General features: G+C 39.5%; 1 protein-coding gene across 2 annotated transcripts in view; it reads left to right on the top strand.

Annotated features, from left to right (window-relative positions):
- COP1 (COP1 E3 ubiquitin ligase) overlaps window positions 1–21,783 on the top strand; it is a 134,336-nt gene that overhangs the window by 27,959 nt on the left and 84,594 nt on the right. For both annotated transcript variants that reach the window (XM_057427053.1, XM_057427054.1), the window contains exons 8-11: window positions 507–583; window positions 5,211–5,268; window positions 8,281–8,395; window positions 11,953–12,088. In XM_057427053.1, coding sequence (XP_057283036.1) covers window positions 507–583; window positions 5,211–5,268; window positions 8,281–8,395; window positions 11,953–12,088 — 386 coding nt within the window. The remainder of the gene's footprint in view (window positions 1–506; window positions 584–5,210; window positions 5,269–8,280; window positions 8,396–11,952; window positions 12,089–21,783) is intronic.

Genomic DNA, 21,783 nt, shown 5'->3' on the forward strand with positions numbered 1-21,783 from the left:
GAAGACTGATAGAGCTTCTTTTAAGTCTGGTATCATCCATGATACCACCTTTGTCCTGTCATCTTGTAGCTGCTCTTGCCATGACCTATGCCCAGCATTACTTTCCAGCTGCGCAGGCTATTAGATACATTTTCACATGTCTCAAAAATGTAGTTACAGCTTGCTTGTTCTGCCATGGTTAAGGGAGGTGCTGGATTAGAGACAACTGGATGGTAACTCAAATTGTTGTTGTTTTTTTTTTGAGTATAAGATCCAGAACTGCCTCTTTTGGGGCAAAAAGCACTGTAGTTGTAAGATTTCTGAAATGTGGTTGGAATGAGAAGGTGGGGGGATCAAACCCCAATGTTTCTTCAGCTACAGTAAAGACTTCTAGGTGAGTGCTGAATAAAAGTAGATACAGTCAGTCATCTGCTTGGAAAAACAAAAATCATGAGAATACTGAATATAAGACAGTGCCTACTATTCATGTTCTGTCAGCTTTGCTGTAACATGACTTTCTGTTTCAGGAGATGAGTGGCTTGTACTCCCCAGTCAGTGAGGACAGTACGGTGCCGCAGTTTGAGGCTCCCTCACCTTCACACAGGTATGGAGCTTGCAACTCAGAACTTGGATTGCAAGCTGTACATGTTGCACTGTACTTGCTAGTCCTCTCTGTGCCATGCCCAAAGCACAAGCAGAACTATTTTCTGAATGTTGTACAATATTATCTTGTTCTGTTTTTGATCGTATAAACTTGCTGTGAACAAAGCAGTGAAGAAAAAGTCATCTGAGTCTGGACAAAGTCTCTTCTAAACCACATGGTTATAAATGTAGCATGGATTAGGTAACTTGGATCGTAAGTCTTTGCTCTAGGGGAAGAAATGTTAGTGTTAAATACATGCTACCTTTTCTGAACATTACGCAGTTCTCAGCCTAGGAAAGGTCTTAATTTTCACAGGGTTAAGTTGTATTATTAAGTGATCTTCTTTCCTGCCTCTTAGTAGAGTTCTCTAAGCTGTTGACTTCTGTGACAAAATTATACTGTTACCTTCTCTGCAGTTAGCAGCTCTAACCTGATAGCCCAAAAGTAAGAGAAAATGGTCAGATTTCTTCCACTACAGAGATTTAGATACTTTGGTAAGGAGCCTAGCAATACTGGCTGGGATTTCTCACAAGATGCTATTTCTGAACACCAAGACTGCAATCTCTCGTATTTCTGTGAAGAAAGAAATACAGCCCTGAGGGAAAGGACAGGAATAGTGTTTGTTATTCAGCAATTCACTGTTTAATTTTTTTGGGTGCAGGTGTGTTTTTTGGTGTGGGTTATTGCTGTCTTGCCAAGAAGCAATTTTGTGAAACTGATGAGTTTCTTGTCAGGTTCTATTAGTTTCCTGGTTATTGGCTATTAAATAGATTGCTTGTTGTTTGCTTCATGGTACTGGTGCTTGGAGAAAGCTTGAGTGCTGGTTGGGCTGAATTTGTTACATGTTAAACACCTTCAGGCCTAGAAACCTTTCCTTTTTCCTTTTTTTTTTTTTTTAACAGAAGATTGTATTTATGAGTAGAAAGGTATCTCTATTACTTGGGCCAAACTAACAAACAAGCTCCCCAAGAACTTTATTGGCTGGAATAATGCTTTAGGCCCAAGAATTTTGGTGAAAGAGTTGGGAGAAACAAATCTGTGCAAAACCTACACTGTTTTCAGTCTACTGAGGATTTCTTGTTACTTTATGCCTGTTTCATTAACCCTTGGACATGAAATATTCTCAGTTCTGGATTTTGAAGGTGTAACATAGTGTCCAAAATATTTTGTCTTTTGGATTTGTGATTTGTTTGAGGTCTGCTGGGAGATAGTGGCGAGTTGAGAGACCATGGCAGGTGCAAGGACCGTAGGCTCTATTTCCTGCCTGATCATCTTAACACTTGTCTGGCTCCATCTCAGCTAGGTCTTGAACTTCTGGGGTTTTCCTCTGGTACAACATGCCAGGGGTGTGATATAGTAGGATATTTAGGGATTTTCCAGGGGTTCCCTTTTTCTCTTGGCTTGAGAAAGACCCCTTTTCTGTTTCCGAGTGCCATTCCTGCATTGAGAAGTAGTCTTAAGTGCTTAAAGATAAAATTATGTGAAGGAAGTGTTTGAACAGGCGTCAGTTGTTACTGGACTCTTACTTCTTTCGCTGCCTTATCCTGGCAGGATTTTTGTGTAATTCAAGTAATTGCATTGCTTTGAATTACCAGAAAACCCCTCCAGAAGGGTCTACCCCGTGAAATTCATTTTCTTTTCAACATTAAGTTTTGGAGAGTGTATCAAAAATTGCGACTTTGATTCCTCCTTGGAAAGAATGCTGCAAAACAGTGAAGAGGAGCTTTAAAATATGCAGATTTTTTTTCAGCTCTGCTGTAATATTTAATCTCCAAAGTGCACTTCAGAAATGCAGTGAACTGCTAAGAATGAAATACAGATATAGTTTTGTCAGGTTTTACTTCCATGTTAAAATGTTACTAAACTTGCAGAGACCATTTTATTTGTCAGTGAATTAAAATGGTATGTTTAAATCAGAATATAACTTGTTATAACACCCTGCTAGTTAAATAAAATTGTATAAAATTTTACTTATGTGTCTTATAGCAAAAGGTTATCACAGACCTGTGCTGAGATGAAGAAAATCTCTTTAGCCTTTGAAAGTTCAGGAAAATAGATTTCTTTGGAATTCAGTTTTATCTGGTCTCTGGTGACTTGCCCTTATTCATCTACTTCCTCTAAATCACAGGCTTGTTTCATTAATTCTGTTTCTTTTCATTGTTTGTAGCATTTCCCCACACATACTCTTAACATCTTCAAAATGTGAAATTGCTGTATCTCCCCCATCTTCCTTCAGAAGTTCTTTAGAAGAAAAACAAGCATGCCTATCATGTTCAATACATTCTTGGCTTCAAGAGACACGTGTTTTCTGTTATACTTGTACAGGGTATGGTGAAATATTGCATTGGGTAATAGCACAGCATTTGTTTACAGTGTTGCAGTTTGCTGGGTTTGTATGCTAATAGAGAACAAGAGGGGAAGAGTAAGGGAAAAGAACAAATAGTTCTGTGTAGGCTTTTTCTGAACAGGCGCATGTGCTATTTTTGCTACCAGTAAGTAGCGCAAGCAGGAGATACAAATAAGCAACTTCTTGGTGAGCAGATGTGCAGGAGTAACAGCAATAATGAACTGTCACTGTAATAGGAGTTTCTGGGGAAAGATTCTGATGTAAGAATTAGTTGCTTGGTAACTCTAATTCAGTTATCGAAATCCTGATCTCCTTCCCCTTCATTTATTGTTATTATTACTACCGCCCAGCCCTGTAAGGGTACAACCAATGAGGTTTATAGTCTGCAGGTTGCTGTATTGTTGAAGATTTTTAAATGTCGTGTTAATGTAGGTGAATTTCCAATTGAACCTAATATTGCAGCTTTTTACAAAGAATTTAGAGGGCACTTTTGTAATTTTCTGATTATTTGCTGCCTGTTTTTAAAAGGGAAAACATTCATGCATGTGGCAGTCAACTCGGCTACTGTCACCTCACAGAAATTACTTTGAATTTGTATTCTGGTTAGGGAGGCCATGTCTGCATTCTCAAAGGCTTTACATCACCAGAGAACCTGCAGCAAAATGAGACCGCACGCTATAAGTTTGTGTGTTTTGCTGTTAATTGCCACTGTACCTGTCTTGAAGTAGAGTACTTTTTCATTGCTTTCCAGCTGAGCATGTTATTCATGCTGTTCCTAGCAGGATCTGCTGTATGTGTTTCATTATTTCTTGTGGCCACATTCTAAATTAAAGTTCATTGTCCCTGGCCATGCCTGAAACAGCTCTGCTGTTTTCTCCCTTGCAGTAGCTCGCAGCAAATAATGATTTTTATTCCTCAGATTTTCTCGATTTGCAGCTTTTGTCTTGCCTGTAACAGAAGCTCTATCAATCACATCCTACAAGTTAACCACTAATGAGATTTTAAAAATAATCTCTCATCTTCTGTTTCTACTTCCCTCCACTTTCAGGGGAGCTTTAAAATGCTCAGGGAAATATTTCAGTGGTAGTAACATTTTTTCATCCTTCTAGATTTACAGGTGCTCTGACCAGCATTTCAGTCAAACCATGTGTTTCATGACCAAGAATGTCAGGTGTAAGCATCAGTTCTGGTAGCAGTTAACTAAACATCAGTAGGTACAATTATCTTTTACAAAACCAGGACCTGTAGCAGTGTTCTACCAGCTTTTTAAGGAAACCTTCAGCTTTCCCAAGCAATGCTTAAATCTAAGGTTATCTCATAAGTAAGACTGAGAACAAACCCAAATAGTTTCTTCCTGTCCAAGCCAAACAACACAGAAGTAGCAAGTAAGTTACAAAGATTTTTAGAAATAAATCATGGTGATGTTTGTAATGTGTTCTGCATAAATAATAAAGTGGTGTTCTTGTGTACTAACCTTCATTTGTCCTAAAAGTATATTAAATTTGATTGATAAGGGTGCGTAATCTGGCTCTGGAGTCTTATTGTGAGAGCTAAATATTTTGCACATATATGCAAGAATACCGAACCACTTGTCTTCTGCTTGTAGCAGTAGATCCTTTTGCAGTTTTTAAAGTTAAATCTCTTGAATTGCATACATGTGCTATGTTTTGAGACACAGTGATTTAGGGTGTGTCGTGTCATTATAGACACTATGTACCTCTATATGGTGTAGAATTTTCTAATAAAGGAAATCCTGGCTGTCTGTATTTCTTTAGTTAATTTCTGTATTTCATTACTTGTGTCCTTTGTGTGTCTTCAGAGATGTCTGGAATACTAGTGCCTGTTTTAAGATGCTTCCTCTAGCTTTTCACAGTGCTGTTTCATATGCCATGGCATTAAACTTTTTTAAAGGAACTGAAAAGCAATGGTAATATGTTATTTTTCAGAATGTCTTATCCAGCATATTTAATACAAAAGATATGCTTTTGCATCCTATTTAGGAATTATTAGATTGCACTACACATAACTGTGTGTGGCAGCATCCTGCTCTAGGAGATTCCTGAATTAAAATATCTCTCCCAAACCCCCAAACAAAAAAGTAACCTTGAGTTCCCTGTCTGTAAAATGGTTTTCAAAGGCAAGTATGCTGCAGGATGTAAAGGGGAAATAGAAAACAGGTTTAAAAAATATAAAGGATGGTTGTACAGTGATTTAAACAGACTATTTCTTTTGGTTTTGCAGTAGTATTATTGACTCCACGGAGTATAGCCAGCCTCCAGGCTTCAGTGGCAGTTCTCAGGTAAGGTAATATATGTGTCTGTGCACAGGGGGCTGAGAGAGTGAACGTGGAGGTTAGGCGCAAATCTGCAGGGTACTGGTCAACTCAGCTCTTGCAAAGGCTTTTAACTGGTTATATTGGGCAAACTGAAGCCCAGACTACAGCTGAAGGAATGACTGTGCATGATTATGTCTACACTGTGATGCCATCGAAGAAATCTGTTGTAATATATTCCGACATCCAACTTTATTCCCAAAGCTGGAAGAGGGGATTTTTTTCCTTCTAACTTTTTTTTCTCCAGCTGTTTTCCCAAGTGGGCAGCTTTTGGGAAGGAAGGTAAATCCCTGACTCTTTGCACTGAGTTAAATAGCTTTGGATCCAACTTGAACTTCAAAAAAAAAGAAACCCTCATTCTCCAAATATGCACTCATTTTGTAGTTTGTCCTCACTAGGGCTTTACAAACTATTATGAATTCACATAGAAGGTAAAAAGTTGTATATACAGTGAAGCTGTCTGGCAGGCAGCCTCCAAACCAACTGATCGCAGAGCCTGCCGAATACCAAACAGCACTGCTGTAGTTTTGAAGCTCAGAGTGATTCATCCGGGCTGGGAAGATGTCACTGATATACAGCTCAGTTTCAAAAAGATTAAACAGTTTTGATTTGGATGCCTGCACTTTTGGTTATGTGCCAGCTGGTGCTTTTGGTGCTCTCTGGTGGTGGTGGACCATCCATGGCACACAGCAGTATCAAATTAGTAAATTTAAAGGCAGTCGAAAGGGTAAATTAACATGTAGAAATAGTTTTGGGTCTTATTTGATGGAGTAGCTGTTGTAAAGAAAGAAACGCCTGAATTTTGGGCTGATATGCATATATGTGTGCATGTAGGTTTTGGTGTTTGCAGCTGTGTAACTAATTGGTAATTAGAAAATTATATCTACTAGTCTGTGGGGAAAGTGCTTGTTCCTGCTGCTGTGGTCTTGGGAGGTTTTTGCTTGAACAAAACCTTCAGAGGGCAGGTAAAATGTGGGTGGAGATTTTATGTTCAGGACTCTGATATGGTACAGGGTGTTTGTTTTCCAGTGACACTATTTGTCTTGTACCTTTCCGTTTCAAAGACAAAATTAGTAACATAGCTGTGCTGCTGGTAGGCACACAAAACAATCAGTCTAGACTTTCTGGTCATTCAGTTGTTGTTGAACTCTTTAGAGCACCTGATAAAGTTCAGACAGTAAAATCAGTCTGGATAACAGAGCAGTCTGAACTAATGTCCTCAACTAGGACAACCGTAGTCATTTTAGCAGTTGAATAAAAACTGCTTGGGTATGTTTTCTCTCTTTTCCTTTTTTTTTTTTTTTCTCTTCCTGTTTCCCAGCATTGCTTAACAAGTAGCAAGGGAGCAGGAGCCATAGAAACTGAATGTATGTTTTGATAAAACGTGAGCAGTTTAAAATGCTTAGCTGCGGAGAATATGATGACAATGGGCTATTGCAGACTGATTCCTAGCACAGCTGGATTGCCATGTGCCAGCTTGAGACAGGGGGTATCTTTCTCTGGAGACCCAGCAGGTAATCACACAGCAGGCAAATACTTACCATGATTGATTCCATCTTGATGTGGATTGGGTATATCTGCTGATCAGACTCAAGCTTGGGTCATATTGCTCATCATGTTGCAGGTGGCTTGTCTTGAGACTGAAGTGACTGCAAGGGATGCTCAAAGTTGTCTTGAACCCTAATCACTCCTGATGTGATGAGAGATGCTGGACCCTTTGTAGGCTGGTACAAAAATTAATAGGAAGGTGCTATAAAAGTGTTCATTTAAGCATTTCTTAAAGCAGTGAAATTTTAGAACATTGTGGTTAAAAGGTGTTGATGTCCAGCATTCTAGTTCTATGTTGAAATTGGAATTGGTTTTGAGATGAAGCATGCTGCATAGACCATAGGTGCTGTCAATGTGCAAGTGTAAGTCATGATGTCAGTGTATAGCCAAGGGCCTCATGCAGGAAGCGGCATCTGCAGGTTTCATTGCCTGGGGTTTGTTTTTTCCCCTAAAATGTTAGATACTGTTTGTAAAGGTATAAGCAGAATCTGAGAGGGCTGTAAGCTTAGTTTGTTCTTGTTGAATTGCTTGGTGGCTGTAGTGAGGGCAGTCTGTTCTCCTGTGTGGATTGAGGGGGAGTGTACACAGATTTTGATTATGCCACTGAGTGGCATTACAGGCCTTATATGTGGTCAGGGCTGTTATCCATTTGAGAACCACCATCTCCTTAATCTTTCAAAATTTCCTCATTAGCTTTGAGCATGCAATATGTGATGCTTCTTAAATATAAAGTAAGGTACTCCTCATCATTCTTGTAATAGAGGAATTTGTTTCTTTTCCTTACTAGTGATTAAAACAAGAAGTACTCTATTTTCTGGTTTGCTTGTAGTTTCAGTCCTTTATTTCTACCTCTCACTGCTGGAGTAGGTTGGAAAATGGCTTTACAGATAAGTTTCATGGACTTCTTTTCAATTAGCCTTTGAACTTCATGGTGTCTTCTGCTTCTATCCTTATTGGCTTAGCTTTATGTGGAGAGTTCTGAGTTGCTTTGGAAGAATTCAGTAGCTGTTTAAAAAAAAAATCTCTTTTTAATGAGCTGTCTGATAGGGACCTAGGCAGTATTTGTTGTACAGTCTGATTTATGAAGCTGAAAGCCTGGTATCTTTGGCCTCTGATGTCTAATTGTATAAACGCAAGATGTGACTCCCCAGGCGTTGCTGCTGTGTCTTGCATGTAAGGCCAGAAGCAGTAAATTTGCAAAAGTTCAAGAAACAAGAACTGTCTAAAAGCAGCTCTTGTTTGTCAAGTTAAAGGGTGCAACATAGGACCGTAAGAATAACTGTTGATATGGCAAGATCTTAATTTATTGTCATTTTACACTTCTGACCCTTCACGTATAATGTATAAATTGCTTATAATTTAGTAAAATCTAGTGAAATGAAACCTAGGCCTGGCTTTACCTTTCTGAAGTGTTCTCTCTCCTCCATTCAGACCAAAAAGCAGCCATGGTATAACAGCACCCTAGCCTCGCGGCGCAAGCGTCTCACAGCTCATTTTGAGGACCTAGAGCAGTGCTATTTTTCCACCAGGATGACACGTGTCTCAGGTGAGTTCCTCTTGCATGTGTTCGACTTCTGACATCAGTTACCCCTTACAGTACCCAGTCCTCAGAAAAGACTTGCTTTTGAAAGAGCAGCTTTCTCTTGTATGCATGGGAATGTTGCTATGCATATTTATGTGTTACTCAAATCATCCAGTCTTGCTTCTCTTAACCCATCTTTGAAGTTGCTAAATTTAGAAAATTTAATCCTGTCACTTCAGAGGGACATGTTTTGCTTTGACCTCCTGTACTGTGGAGGGCATAACCCACAAGAAACTGTTTCATTGATGCTCATTCTGAGGATGCAAATGTTTGAAAGCAGTGGTTGGGTTTGTCTTTCTATTGTGGTGTAAACACAGCAGTTAAAAAACATTGCTATTGGAATAATACAGAGATACGAACATAAATTGGTACATTATCCTGTATTTAGCATGCCAAAGGACACTTGAAGGTTGTTCTCTATGTTGTCTAGATTGAGTCCTGGTTAACAAATGACTTGGAATATAAAAGCTGAGTGTGCAGTAGCATTGTGGTCCCATGGGACACACCTTAGATTTAAGGCTTGTTTTGTGGAATTAGAAGTTGTTTTCACAATTGCCTGGTTTGTCTCATTCATAATTGAGTAACAGTGTGACAGCAGCTAGAGTCATTGTTACCTAGTGGATGGATGGTTCTTAATTACATGGCAGGATTTTCTTAAGAAACAACTGGGTCAAATTAATATATCTCTTGAGGGTGAGGAGGGTTGCTCTGTGGCCCCTGTGGGGAAGAAATGAGCTTTGGGGAAAAAAGCTTTAGGCAAAGGGCTGTGACAGGCAGGATATTTGCAGCATGGAGTTCCAGCCAATGTGGAGAGCGAGGAGCAAAGAGCAGCCAGCCCTCAGTGGGTGGAAGAAACCCAGCAGGGACAAGGGGGAATCAGGCAGATTTTGCTGCAGTAGAGTATCTGTGCTTCTAGCCTTGCAAGCCAAGGATCAACCTTCCAGGACACATAGAACAGTGAGAGAGCTAGGGTAGAATTCCCTGATTTTATTTTATTTTTTTCTCTATAAATTTAGCTTGTTTTATTCACTTTAAAATAAATAAATAAAAGTGAGCCTTGGGTTTTCATGTGAGTCTTGTTTGGCTTTGTTTTTGTTTTTTTAAATTTTGGGGGGGGGGGATGATTTTTTTTTATTATTATTATAAAAAAAGTTGGCCTTAAAGGCTGCAGTGTGTTTTAGGGGAGCTTGCTTTTAGATATGTCTGCATCTACTACCTGCTTCAGAGCACTGACTGGCTCAGTTCTCATCATGCACATTAAAATGATTTTAAGAAGGAATGCAGCATGTTGGGAGGGTGCTGCAGTAGCTCCAAGATTGGAGAAGCTGGTTGGATGTGACCAGCCAGCTTCCTTTGAAGTGCCAGCAAATGCTTTATAGAATACAGTACTTTATACTGAGATGTTTTCATGCTGTGCTATTTTGGTGATGCATAATTGTTTATGTTAAAATAATACTTATTAAGCAAGGATAACAAATGGGGTTCTTCCCAGCATTCCCTTGTAAAAGACATCTCACTTCATAATTGGAACTGTAAATATAAATGCAGTGAAACTGTTTTTGTGTATTCATATGTGTCAGCTGCACCAAGAGCAGAGGATTTGCAAATGCAGGTTATTTCCTAAATCAGGGATAACCTGTGATACTTGATTAAGCTTTCTTCTCTTAAGTCATTCCTACTTTTTGACACATTTTAAATTTAATTTAAATAGGATTTGATGTTGATTTAAAGCTTTTCACATGAAGTTCCTATGACTGTTCTAGTAGGGAATGGAGACAAAATATAATTCTTTAGTTATGAAATGGCCTTGCACTTTGACAGGAAAATGCCTTGAGAAATAACATTGTTTTTCAGGCACAGATATAGAATAAATAATAGGAGGACTGTGTGCTTGATCCCGAAATGGGGAAATGAAGGAGTAGCAGTTATTTGTTGCTATCATGGTGTTGAAAGAGAAAACCATCTTTGAAAAACATTGACTGGTGTGCTTTTTTTTTGAGCTGTTTCCTGTAGTGGTCAGGTGCTGATGATTCTCATTTTGAGTAGCACTTTGTTCATTTTGCCCCTTTTGATATGTCTAACAAGGGTGTCTTTACCCTTAAACGTGCTAATTACTGGCCTTCACTGTTCCTTTGTACGAGCAAACATTAAGTAGCATAAAAGGGACACTTCAGAGTGCCTTACAAGTGTAGAGACACATGATTTCTCATGGGAAGGAATTACCAGGGTGCAAAAAGTGATTATTCTGTTTTTCCACAAGAAATCACAGATCTATTTTGCCTTTATAGATCAACTTCTTCATTTTTTTTTGCCTCTGTATTTCCAAAACTTTATAATAGGGGAATTTTTTGTCATTTCCTTATGCTGCTAATAAGGAAGTGGATTAAGAATAGCTTACCTGGTGGGTGGAATTTTATCTCAGCTGTGTGAGTTGTATGTGTGGTTTCTATGCTGCTGCAGTGGATGCTGTAGTTTAAGAGGAGATGAGGTGTGCACTACCTGTAAACCAAGGTCCTCTGTGTTAGTGCTGGGAGAACAGCAATAACTGCAGTTTTCCGTACATTTCACTGGTGCAAAAACGATGAAGTGAGGGTGGGAGCATTAGAGGAGGACAGGGAACATTGCTGCAAGTTCTGGGGGTTATTACGAAGCCTGAAGGCTCTACCCAATGCTTGACTTCAGATCCGTGATCTTGGGATCCCTGACTTCCCCATGTGGCGTCACTATAATAATTTTAAAATGGTTTAAATAAACCATTAAATTCTGTTTATACTGAGAAAAGTTGGGACTTCTGAGGAAAACAAGGAATGACTTTATCTACACTGCAATTTAGTTTTAACTTTTGTAGTAAGCTATTCAGTTTCCCGCAGAATATTTATCACTATTCAAGCTGGCTCAGTTTCACCTTGTCTGCTGAAGGTCATAATTTTCACAAAATTTACAGTAAAGAGAGTCTTCTAGTTTCATGCTTGTCTTCCTTCTCCAGACCAGAAACAAATCCCTTAGCTCTGTTGCTTTTGGAGTAACAAGAGAAATATATTTTAGTAAAAGTATTTTGAATGTAACTGACATCAAATGTAGGCATATTGTAACAGAAGTATAGGGAAAGGAATATATTTTCACCTCCATAAAAAATTAGACATGTTTTATATACACATAGTGTATTTTGATATGCGTAAAGATTTTTTCCTGTTAATAGCTTTGTGGCTCATGGGCTCTGAATTTGAATAAAATAAATGAGCTTACCAGGAAAGCTGCATTTGTAATCTCTAGGTGGATTCTCAGCACAGTAAGTTCACCCAACATTGCAGTAGGAAGACTTTAATTTGTGCTCTGAAAAATCATGCTGCCTTCAGGGAATGCTAAAGGTGAGAGCAAACATGGTTTTGACCGCAGTCAACAAGTAGAGATAGTGTCACGTGAAGACTACATCTTGATTTATTTTCTTTTTTTTTCGTTTGTTTGCTGCTGAGTTTATCTTCTTTGTTTCTGTCCTCCCTGATGCTGCTGCTTGTCCCTAGATGACAGCAGAACCACAAGCCAGCTGGATGAGTTTCAGGAGTGTCTCTCCAAGTTCACGCGCTACAACTCTGTCCGACCTCTGGCCACACTGTCTTATGCCAGTGACCTCTACAATGGTTCTAGCATAGTATCCAGGTAAGATACAATGTGGCTCTGATGGTGTGTGTCATGCTGATACAGGCTGCCCTGAGGCTGAGTTAATAACCTGTATTCAACAAGTTATGGTGTGTACATACATAACACTTTGTTTCCCAAAAGCATTTTTGCAGATTTATTGATTACCTTTGATCTGTGAAGGCACTCAAGTACAGTTGTAGTACCTTTTATTCCCATTGGTGTTGATCAAGGCTGAATTCAGAACCTTTGAGGTGCCATTTAGTATCTCCAGCTGTTGTAATAAAGCACAAAGTGTATTGTATGGACAGTCCTCTGTATGTTAGTATAGTTGTGTTGTGATGCAGTTCTAGCAGTTTAGGATGCGTCAGTCTTGCTTGGTGTCGGTAGTTTTAAGGTTCTGTGGTATTTTTAAATATTGTTGGTAGATCCAATCGTAATGGCAAATACTAAAAAATTCAGCAGTTTTTAATTGCTATTCTTAGACTTCTGAGCATTAGAAGCTATGTTTACAGTGCTAAATACCAGTGGGGGGATAATTGTGGTAGAGCCAGTGTGACAGCTCAGTTTTTGCCAACAACAGCTATGTATCCCTTGCCATACTGGGTGGTCATGTCCTGTGTGCTGCTGCTGAAGCTCATCTGAGCTTCCTGTGGACCAGTTTAGACACTTAATGGGTGAAATGCTATCGACTGTCTTGCAATAGAATTAGTTTCTTCTTGTTTAGCTCCATGAACCAGCTTCCTTAGAGATCAGGCTTAAGAGATCACATGGGACCTGTCAACAACCCTAACCTTAAACTGGTTTCAGCAGCTGTGGAAACACACCCTGGGGCACTTAATTAGTCTGTGGTAGCTTGTTTGGAGGTGGTTGTGGTGGAAAAAATGATGCAATATGTTAACTGGTAAATCTTTTCAGCAAGGCATATGCGCAGGCTCTGTTAGCTTCTTACAGGCATGTTTCACAAATTTAAATGCAACCTTCTGAGGGAGAAAAGTAATATCTCTATATTGTATGTATATTCAAGGGGAGCAGCAGATCCAAAGTGGCCATGCTTCATGTCTTGAAAGAAACATTAAAGTGACACAATGAATTGAACTTGGGTTTTGAATCTTGATCTAAGGCTTTACGAAGGGACCATTCAGACAGTAACAGAACAGCTTGAATATTTGTTGACGTACCCTGAGAAATTTGCTCTATGTGAAGAAATGGAGGCATGTGTAGCACAGAATACATACTTTTAAAACCACATTGATTGCCTAACTACTGCAATACATAGCAGGAATGTATAATGTCTGACTTAGCCACAGAGGTCAGAACACAATAATCACTGATCTGACGTATATTTAACCTGCTCTGATTGGGTTCACACTAGCTGCAATGAAATGCAGATGGGAATCTCACTGCAACATAGACAAACTTACTCAGCTACCAACTTCAGCACGGGTTGGATTTTGCTCCTTTGCCCTTTCTTCTCCTTGACATTCTGCAAAAGCAGCATTTTTCTGGTATTTGGTTAGAAAGTGCTGGAAGGGCAGTAAATCTCACTCCTGTTTTGAAGGCATTATAATTCTTGGTGAAATATATGTTTGAGAAGTATGTGTTACTGTTCGTAAAGTGAAGATAATGGGGCCTCCATCCAAGCCAATTCTAGAATCTGCAGTTTTAACTGAAAGATAATTCTGCTTACCACTAAATGTTCTCCCCTGCTCATACTTTTTATTCTTAAAAGCATTTAAGAAATTTTTAAGGGTTTTAGTATGTGGGCTGAGTAAGACTGTTCATATCTGAGCATGTCCTTGATGAACAGGTAAAGCTGAATGTGCTGCTGCTCCTATTAGCTTCTGGCTATCCAAACAGTTCTCTTGAAGTCTGAATTTGTTAGTCAAGAGTTTACATACATTGTGTTGGCTAGCATACTTCTCTGTTCATCACTGTTATTTATCCAAATTAATAGGCTCAAGTTCAGAAGGAAATTCTATGAAGCTAAATGAGGTGTATGTCTTGGTGATGGCATCTTAAGATAATAAAAGAGCAGCTTTAAGTACCTCTGGGTGGGCCAAATTAATTATTGGGGTGCTTTAAAAGCTTTATTTTCATTTTTTTAAAAGCTGTGAAAAGTTTTATTGATTACTTGGTCTGCTGCACTGATTTCTAAAGGTGTTCCTAGACATGCTGTAGGAAATGCTGGTGAAATGACAAAAAAAGTAAGTCTTGCTGTTTAGCTGTTGCTATTGAGACAAACTCAATTTAAATGCAAAGCAAATGTAAAGTTAAGTAAGGAATCCTCATACTTTTTGGAAAGTACTCTAAAGGGTTTTTAAGTATACCTAAGAATAAAAGTAGAATTGGCAGGAAGTTAGACTTCCTTGTACTTATTTTTGTTGAAAAACCAAAACAAACAAAAAAAACCACCCCCCCAAAAAAAAAACAACAACAAAAAAAACAAACAAACAAAAAAAAAACCCACACCAAACCCACCAAAACAAAACAACCCTGTTGTTACAAATGGACTAAATACAAGACTATTCGGTTTGCATTCCTTTTACCCTACATGGAGCTCACACACTGGACTCCAAAAGATCTACTATTCCTTATCTTCAAAACCCTGAAATTTATTTAGAAGAGAAATAAAACTGGGTTTATGGTAACAGTATGGAGTGTAATTAAAGACTATATAAGCAGGCCAGAGAAAACCTGAAACTGAGCAGCAGCACTGCTCTCCTAAGTGCCTTGCCACAAGCATATTATTTATGAATGTCTGGACTTGAGGACTAATAAGAAGACCGCAAACGATACTATGCATGCTCTGTTACTATAAAAACTCTAATGGAATACTCACTTGAGAAATCTGCAGTCACCCTTTGGGAGGAAGGGAGGATAAGCCCATGCCCTGACCCCCAGTTCCCGGTTTCCCCAGCCTGGCAGGGGCTCGCCTTGCTGGGCTGGCGGCGCTCCGGCGGCCGTATGGCGTCCGCACGATGGCAGCCGTCCGCTGCCGTGCCGGCAGTGGAGGGCTGCGGGCGGGGATCGGGGACCGATGCGGGGCCGGTGCCCAAAGCTGTGCGATTTCTATCGCGGGTTTACGGGCTTACACAGAAAGGTGCAGGCAGCATGGTCGTAAGCCCAGTGAGGGAGATCTTCCCTACATTGCTTAGAAATGTGCCCCCAAGCAGAACTTGGACCCCTCAGTACTTTATTTCTTCCCAGATTTGCTTTGAGAAAAAGATTAGCAGAGAAGAATGCTCAGTGAAAACATGTTCAAGGCATTGCAAATTGCTCAGTTTTGCTTTAACACTGGGGGACTTTCAGTACATCTGCGATATGAATGTACACGTAACTCAGTATACTAAATGTTGGGAGTTATGCACTCGGTTCTCTTAAGTACAAAGTATTTGCATGGTTTTCACAAGTATATTAAGGTTTGAGGTTTTTTTGGTGTTGTTTGGTTTTGTTTGGTTTTGGTTTTGTTTTGGGGCTTGTTTTTTTTTTTTGTTAGAATTGACCAAGGAATAAATTTTCCATTTATTATCCCCCCGCAGAGCGGTTGTCAGAGCTTAACTTTTCTCTGCTTGCTGTGGTAGTAAATGTAAAGGCTTTCTTTTAAAGATGAGTCTGTAAACTGCAGTGTTAGCATTACAATGATTTATGTAGAAAATTGCTTTTGCACTGTCAGAGGCCTTTGGAGAATAATGTGTCAGTCTCTCATCTTAAAAGAACGGAAAAATCCAAGAAACAGGCTACAGCAAGATGTCTGTCTGAAACCTGGCTAAAGGAAAGCTGGTTCTCCTGCTGAGAGGTTCCCAGGTCTGGTGGAAACATGGATACATTTGTCTGTTTCTTTGCCCTGATGCTTGGAGGCAATTGGTGCGGTGTTTTGTCATGTGCTCGGGCTTCAGATTCTTTTAAGCGAGCTTAACGTTTTTCTGAAAGGTCTCAAAATGACATCTGAAGGGTTTTGGGTAGCTAACTATCCAAAAGACAGCTATTTAGAAGCGTAGTGATTAGAGAGAGGGAAAGAAACAGCTTGGCGTTTGACTGTTGAAACCTTACTCAAATCATCTGTTGAATCTTGAGTCCATTATTTCTCCCCTCCCCTATTGCTTGCTTGTTACTCCGTTGCCTCTAAGTAATGAACAAGATGTGTACAGGTTTCTCTTAACATTCAAACAGTACAATTGTCAGTTTCAAGGCTGTGTTTTTGTGTTAACCTTTCAGTAACATGACCTGAAACCCTTTCTTCAAAGGTGAGCTTAAAAGGAAAACTATCCATTAGGAGTATGTTTTCCATGTATTTATTGAGATGTTCTATCTTATTTTTAATGTCCTGGGCTAGCTAGGGTTAGATGAGCCATTTTATTACGTTTGTGACCAGCAGTGCTTCTATCTCTGTGGTAAAGAGAAATAAAAGAAATGTAAGTGGATTTATCCTTTGTAGGATTATGTCTCACACTGTTCCTTGAAGATGAGAGATGAGAAGGGCTGAATTTTTCATATAGCCTATTAAATGAATCATTCTGTAAATGGACTCTTATTTACAAGTGGCAGCTCAAAACTGTGGATGGATCTGCCTTATTTAGACTGTTCCCACAACTGGAAGGAAAAGAGAAATGCTTGGATAAAGAGACTTGAACTGCAGAGTAGCTGATGAAGCTTGAAATATAATACCCTGAACCTACTTGAAGCTTGTGTTTCTCGTGTGGTTCTTGCCTTATTTTGTCTAATGTTTGATCCATAGACCAGAAGGGGGCTGGGGCTGAAATAAGGTTTTGTTTAGTGACAGCAAAGTACAGAGCCTTTCCCTTACTTTCTCTTCTTTTTCTCTGTAGTGCAGAACCCATACATTTCCTAGTACATAGCTGTGGTCTAGATCCCCTTGAGCAGAAGCTAAATGTGACTGGTACCCAGCCGAAGGGTCATACAGATCTCATTTCAGAGACAATCTAAACTATGTAACATAGCCCTCAGATGGGCTGCTAGTACCAAAAGCAGCTATGAAACCAGACAAGAGTGTATCTGCTCGTATCTCTAGTCTTCACCTGAAAAGTAAGCCTGGTGAGTGCAGTGACACTGCAGAGAGAGGCATGTGTTCTTCCATCAATATAAGCTTTCACTTTTAGGGGTCAAACTTAAGTAGCTCAAAATTGATAAGTTAATGAATGGTACTTGCATGGCCACCAGTGGAATGCTGGTTTTTAATTTTGGTTATTTTCCTAGTAACTTGAGACTATATGATAGTAGGAAGCTCTCTTTCTCTTAAGACTTCAAACCTATCTCCATTTGCAGATAATTACATGTGGGGTTTTGTTGTTTTTTTTTTAATTATTATTTTGATTTAAACTTCATACATTTTTATGAATGGTCTGTTAAAAGTATTGAATGGTGTTTTGATGAATTTGGGAATCAGCTTTTAACCTAAATGTATTAAACAATTTTTTTTCTTTTTGTGGGATTTTTAATATGTTGAGGAAACTTTGTACAGTTTACATAAGCAAATTCCATTTCTTGGCAAATGTCATGTAGTGGTCACTAGCTGCAGCCTGGAGCTTCCCAAAGAGGTTGTGCAAACTTCTTCATCCTCAGGGGTATTCAAGAATTGGCTGGAGAAAGCCCTGAGCAATGTGATCTGACCAAAGAGCTGCCCCCTCTCTGAGCAGGGTATTGGACTAGAGACCTCCAAGTCTTGGGAACTGTACCCTTGAAATAGTTACATGACCAGCTTGTTAGAAACTTGAGGTTCTGTTCTCTACTTTCTGCCAAGAGTCTTCATCTGGCCTTAGGTTTTAAGGAGAAGCAATGTCCTTATGTGGCTTTGCCACATACAGTGCAAAGTAAAATTCACTTCTAATGAACTTTAAGATCCCCCACTTACAATTCAAACAAGATTGTATTAATTAGGAGTTTATTAATAAAACCAAGAGAAGCTTTGTAAAAGTGCAGGACTTTAAGATGAATGCTGTAGTGTTAGCAATGTCCTCTGAGATTAATATTTAGGGTAGGATGCATCATTGCATCCACTCCTTGACTGATCAGGACAAAAATATTTTCTGTGAGGCTGCAGGTAGCTGCCCTGCTGATGCTCATGTAACAATGTTTATCATCAGGTAATAGTGCTGTGTCTTGGCCTCAGGAATTGGACTTGCAAGACATGAAGGCTGTGGTTTCACAGCATTTTACATGCAGAGCTTCCATGCTGACAGTATTGGTAAAAGGCTAAGACAGATTTCCCTTAACTCCTCCCCACCTCTTCTGCCCCACCTCCAGTTTTATAGCTTTCTTTCGATGTTGAGTGAATTCCTGTGTCTGCTTGAAGAAGCAAACCTGGTATTGATAGAACATGAATCTCTGTAGCTTATTACAGTGTTCTTTCAACTCTTTAACCATGTTTGTTGGAAATGCCTGAATTTGCTAGGAGGTCATTATCTGCAAAGCACTACCATGCCTTTGGATATTTTTGGTTTTTTTCCTTCCTTGCTATCTAGAGCTAATGGTTATTAATATTACTAGACTTCCAAGATGTGTGGGATCTATATGCTGCATAGGTGTTTTGTAGAATAAGTTATGAAGTGACATTTTCTTACAGGAAACGCATTTGGCAGTTGGATGAAAATGTGTCAAATGGTGTTTAACCTCATTCTGTCATTGCCAGGCAGCAGGACTATCAGAGGTAGTTGCCCCAGCCTATTCTTTGCTCCTCAAGACACCTCATCTGTGACATAGACACATAGACAGTATTTATGAAAGTTGCACTGATTTGTAGTGTCTTTTGGATTGTCTGAAGAGGTTACTGTCCCCATCTGTCCCTCCCAGTGCTCTGCTGTGGGGTGTCTGCCAGAAGAGCCAATGGCAGTGTCTGGCAAATTTGGAGGCTTGGGTTAATAAGGCAGCAGGCTGTGTACTGGGGCACTGTGCTGGGTGGTGGTTTGTTCTGAGAAATGGGACCTCTGGCAGTGTGGTCATCTGGAGACAAATGTCTTCAGCTGCTACATACAGCTAAATCGTGTCAGAATCATGGAATCATGAATTGGAGCCTATGAATGGACTGTGTTGTTTACAGTCCCAATATTGATGGAGATCTCCTGTGCTGAGCTTTTTCATGTGTACTTGTTCCCTTTTCTCTGTAGCTATGTCAGCAGCTTCTGCACTCGATTTTGAAGAAACAAAATCCTTGTTGGCATAGTAATAAATGTGAAGGCTTGAAAACAAGCTTGCAAGCTTTCGAATGGCCTTATATTTAGAAGGCACTTCAGTATCTATCACAGCTGAGTTCCTGCCTACTTAATGGCATAATCCTGATAAGATGGTACCACTGTGCAGACAACCTTGCAACTCAGCGTGGAGCAGCATTTGGTCTCTCAAACCTGCTCCTTGTGCAGCTTGGGCAGAGGCTGCTCTGTTTCTTCCTGGCAATGTTTCCCAAGCTTGAATGCCGAAAGAAGGCAGCTGGGTATGTTTTGAGATTTAAAACATTTTCCACTGTAGCATTTTGTAATGTTGAGGCTGTGCTCCTGCTACTGTCAGAGCTGTTGTAACCTACTATGTATCAGCCTAGCTGGACAAAATGGCAAATCCTGGTTTAAAAATGTAAATAGGTTACCCAAAATATTGTAGAGGGCAGGCTGATAAATTGGCTTGTATTTTAAATAGTGTCGTAAGAAACATTCTGCATTTAACTGCTGGCTTTTTTACTTAATGATTCCCTACTCTAGCTTATTTTAAATGGTGTTTGTGGAAAAACTGAATCTAATCCTCATTAACTTGTGTGGTAGTTGTTTGCAGCAGCTTTGGCTCATTGTACTTCTGTGTATCTGGCATATAAACCCTGGGATTGCCATCATCTTTTCAGCATGCAGAAGAGCATCGCCTAGCAGTAAAGTGGCTTTTTATCAGTACGCTTTATGTTCAGTTGCTTGCAAAATTCAGTAGTTCCCTATAGGTTTTCTCATCATTAGTGCTAATTAAGCCAGGTTCCCCTGAATACATGTATTTAAAATACCTTATACAGTAGAACAGGATGTCTCTAGTTATAGTCTTACAGATAAAGCTAGAAGTCTGCTATGGCTTCCTAGGAGATTTTGGGTTGTATTTAGAAAAGATTAGGTTCAGGGTCACTTTAACTTGCTTCCCTCAGAGAGCATCCTGGCTCTGGAAGTTGAGCTATTGCAGGTAGCACAATTAATCTCATATTGTAGTATATTCTCTCATTGGGTTTAAAAGAAGACTGTTTTATCTAGCAGTGACAAAGCATGAAAGTAGCTCTGTTGGGTTTGATTTCAGAGCTGTGAGATGGATCTAAGCCCACCAAACCTCCTACATTCAGATTTAATATTCTTCTTTGAACAAGCTCTTTATGGAACAGGAGTATTGCTAAGCGGTCTGTTGGAACTGATTGCATTTCATTACACTTAAAAGGGGTTTTGTAAGCATGAAGTACACCTAGAACTAGATCTAATGACATTACTTTGTCACCGTGGTACCTTTTTTATGCCTTTCTTCAAACAGAGCAAAATAGAACTCCAGGCTACTAGGGCTGCAAGAAGGCTGTTGAAAGTGTGACTGCCGTGTGACTGGTGCAATAATGTTTGCCCAGAGCAGCCCAGAGCTAAGGACTGTCCTCTGTGCAGTGCAGGCTTTAGTGAACTGCTACAGTGCCCTTCTTGCCTGCGTCCCAGCTGTGAAAGGGTTGAAGATAATCAACGTGCAGAGCTTTCTAGTGTCTTATCTTTATGCTTCAAATAGAGGTTTGCTTAGGGAGAGCATATTCACAGCAAAAGTTTGAAGCCTGGAGGAGGTGTGGTAGCAGGGGAGGGTACCTGTGGTGCATTCCGCAGCAGCTGGTGCTGCTGAACCTGGAGCTGGAATATCCAAAGCAACTCCAAGGAATGGGATCAAACTGAAATAGCTTGGGGGCCCTCTGTCTCACAGTTTTCATTAGACTTCCATTAGATTTGAATCTGATATATTGAGAGGTCATAATTATAGTAGCCAAAGTAACTTTACCTTGATTAGAGGACAAATCTGGCAATTTTTCTGGTAATCTGGGGATCACATCAAACCCAGATTAATATGATTGTTAGAGATGAAGGTGTTCACTCTCTGGTAGAATGTACTTATGGGGAGTTATGTTTATACGTTTTAATTTATACATATAGCAGTCTAGAAAATTGAAGGGTTTTTCTTAAAGTGGTCCTTTTTGAGTAGAGACTGCAGTAACCCGCATGGGTTTATGGTATGCTGGCTCAGTTTATATTTTGGAAAACATCTTACAGCACAGGGGTTTGAATTGAGTAATAAATTCAACCAGTGCTGATCTATCCTTGTCCCTGTGGCACAGGTTAAGGACTTTGAAATAGCAGCAGTGACTTCCATTTAGGTGGTGCTCTGGCATGAAGAGTAACTAATGTAACTTGTTACTTTATTTAAAAAAAAAAAAAAACACAGAAAAAAAAACAGCAACAGAAAAACAGAAAAGACCCCAAACTTTTTCTGAAACTTCATGTTTTGTCTCTGTAGCCTTCGCTACTGTATGTAGCAACTTCTAGACTTTGAGCTGATAGAGCACAAAATCTGAGTGCTGTAATAGCAGCTTCCTATGCTTGAGTATAGCTTTGATTTTAAAAACTACAAATTAGTATGTTAGTGCATGCTTAGTGACACTAATTACTTTGCCTTAAAATACCAATCTGCTGTAAAAACAGTCTCTCAGATGTGATATT

Source organism: Pezoporus wallicus, unplaced genomic scaffold (assembly GCF_028554395.1).
Source record: "Pezoporus wallicus isolate ANWC-B61680 ecotype Strahan unplaced genomic scaffold, APGP_CSIRO_Pwel_v1 scaffold_7107, whole genome shotgun sequence".
In the NCBI taxonomy this organism is placed as follows: domain Eukaryota; kingdom Metazoa; phylum Chordata; class Aves; order Psittaciformes; family Psittacidae; genus Pezoporus; species Pezoporus wallicus.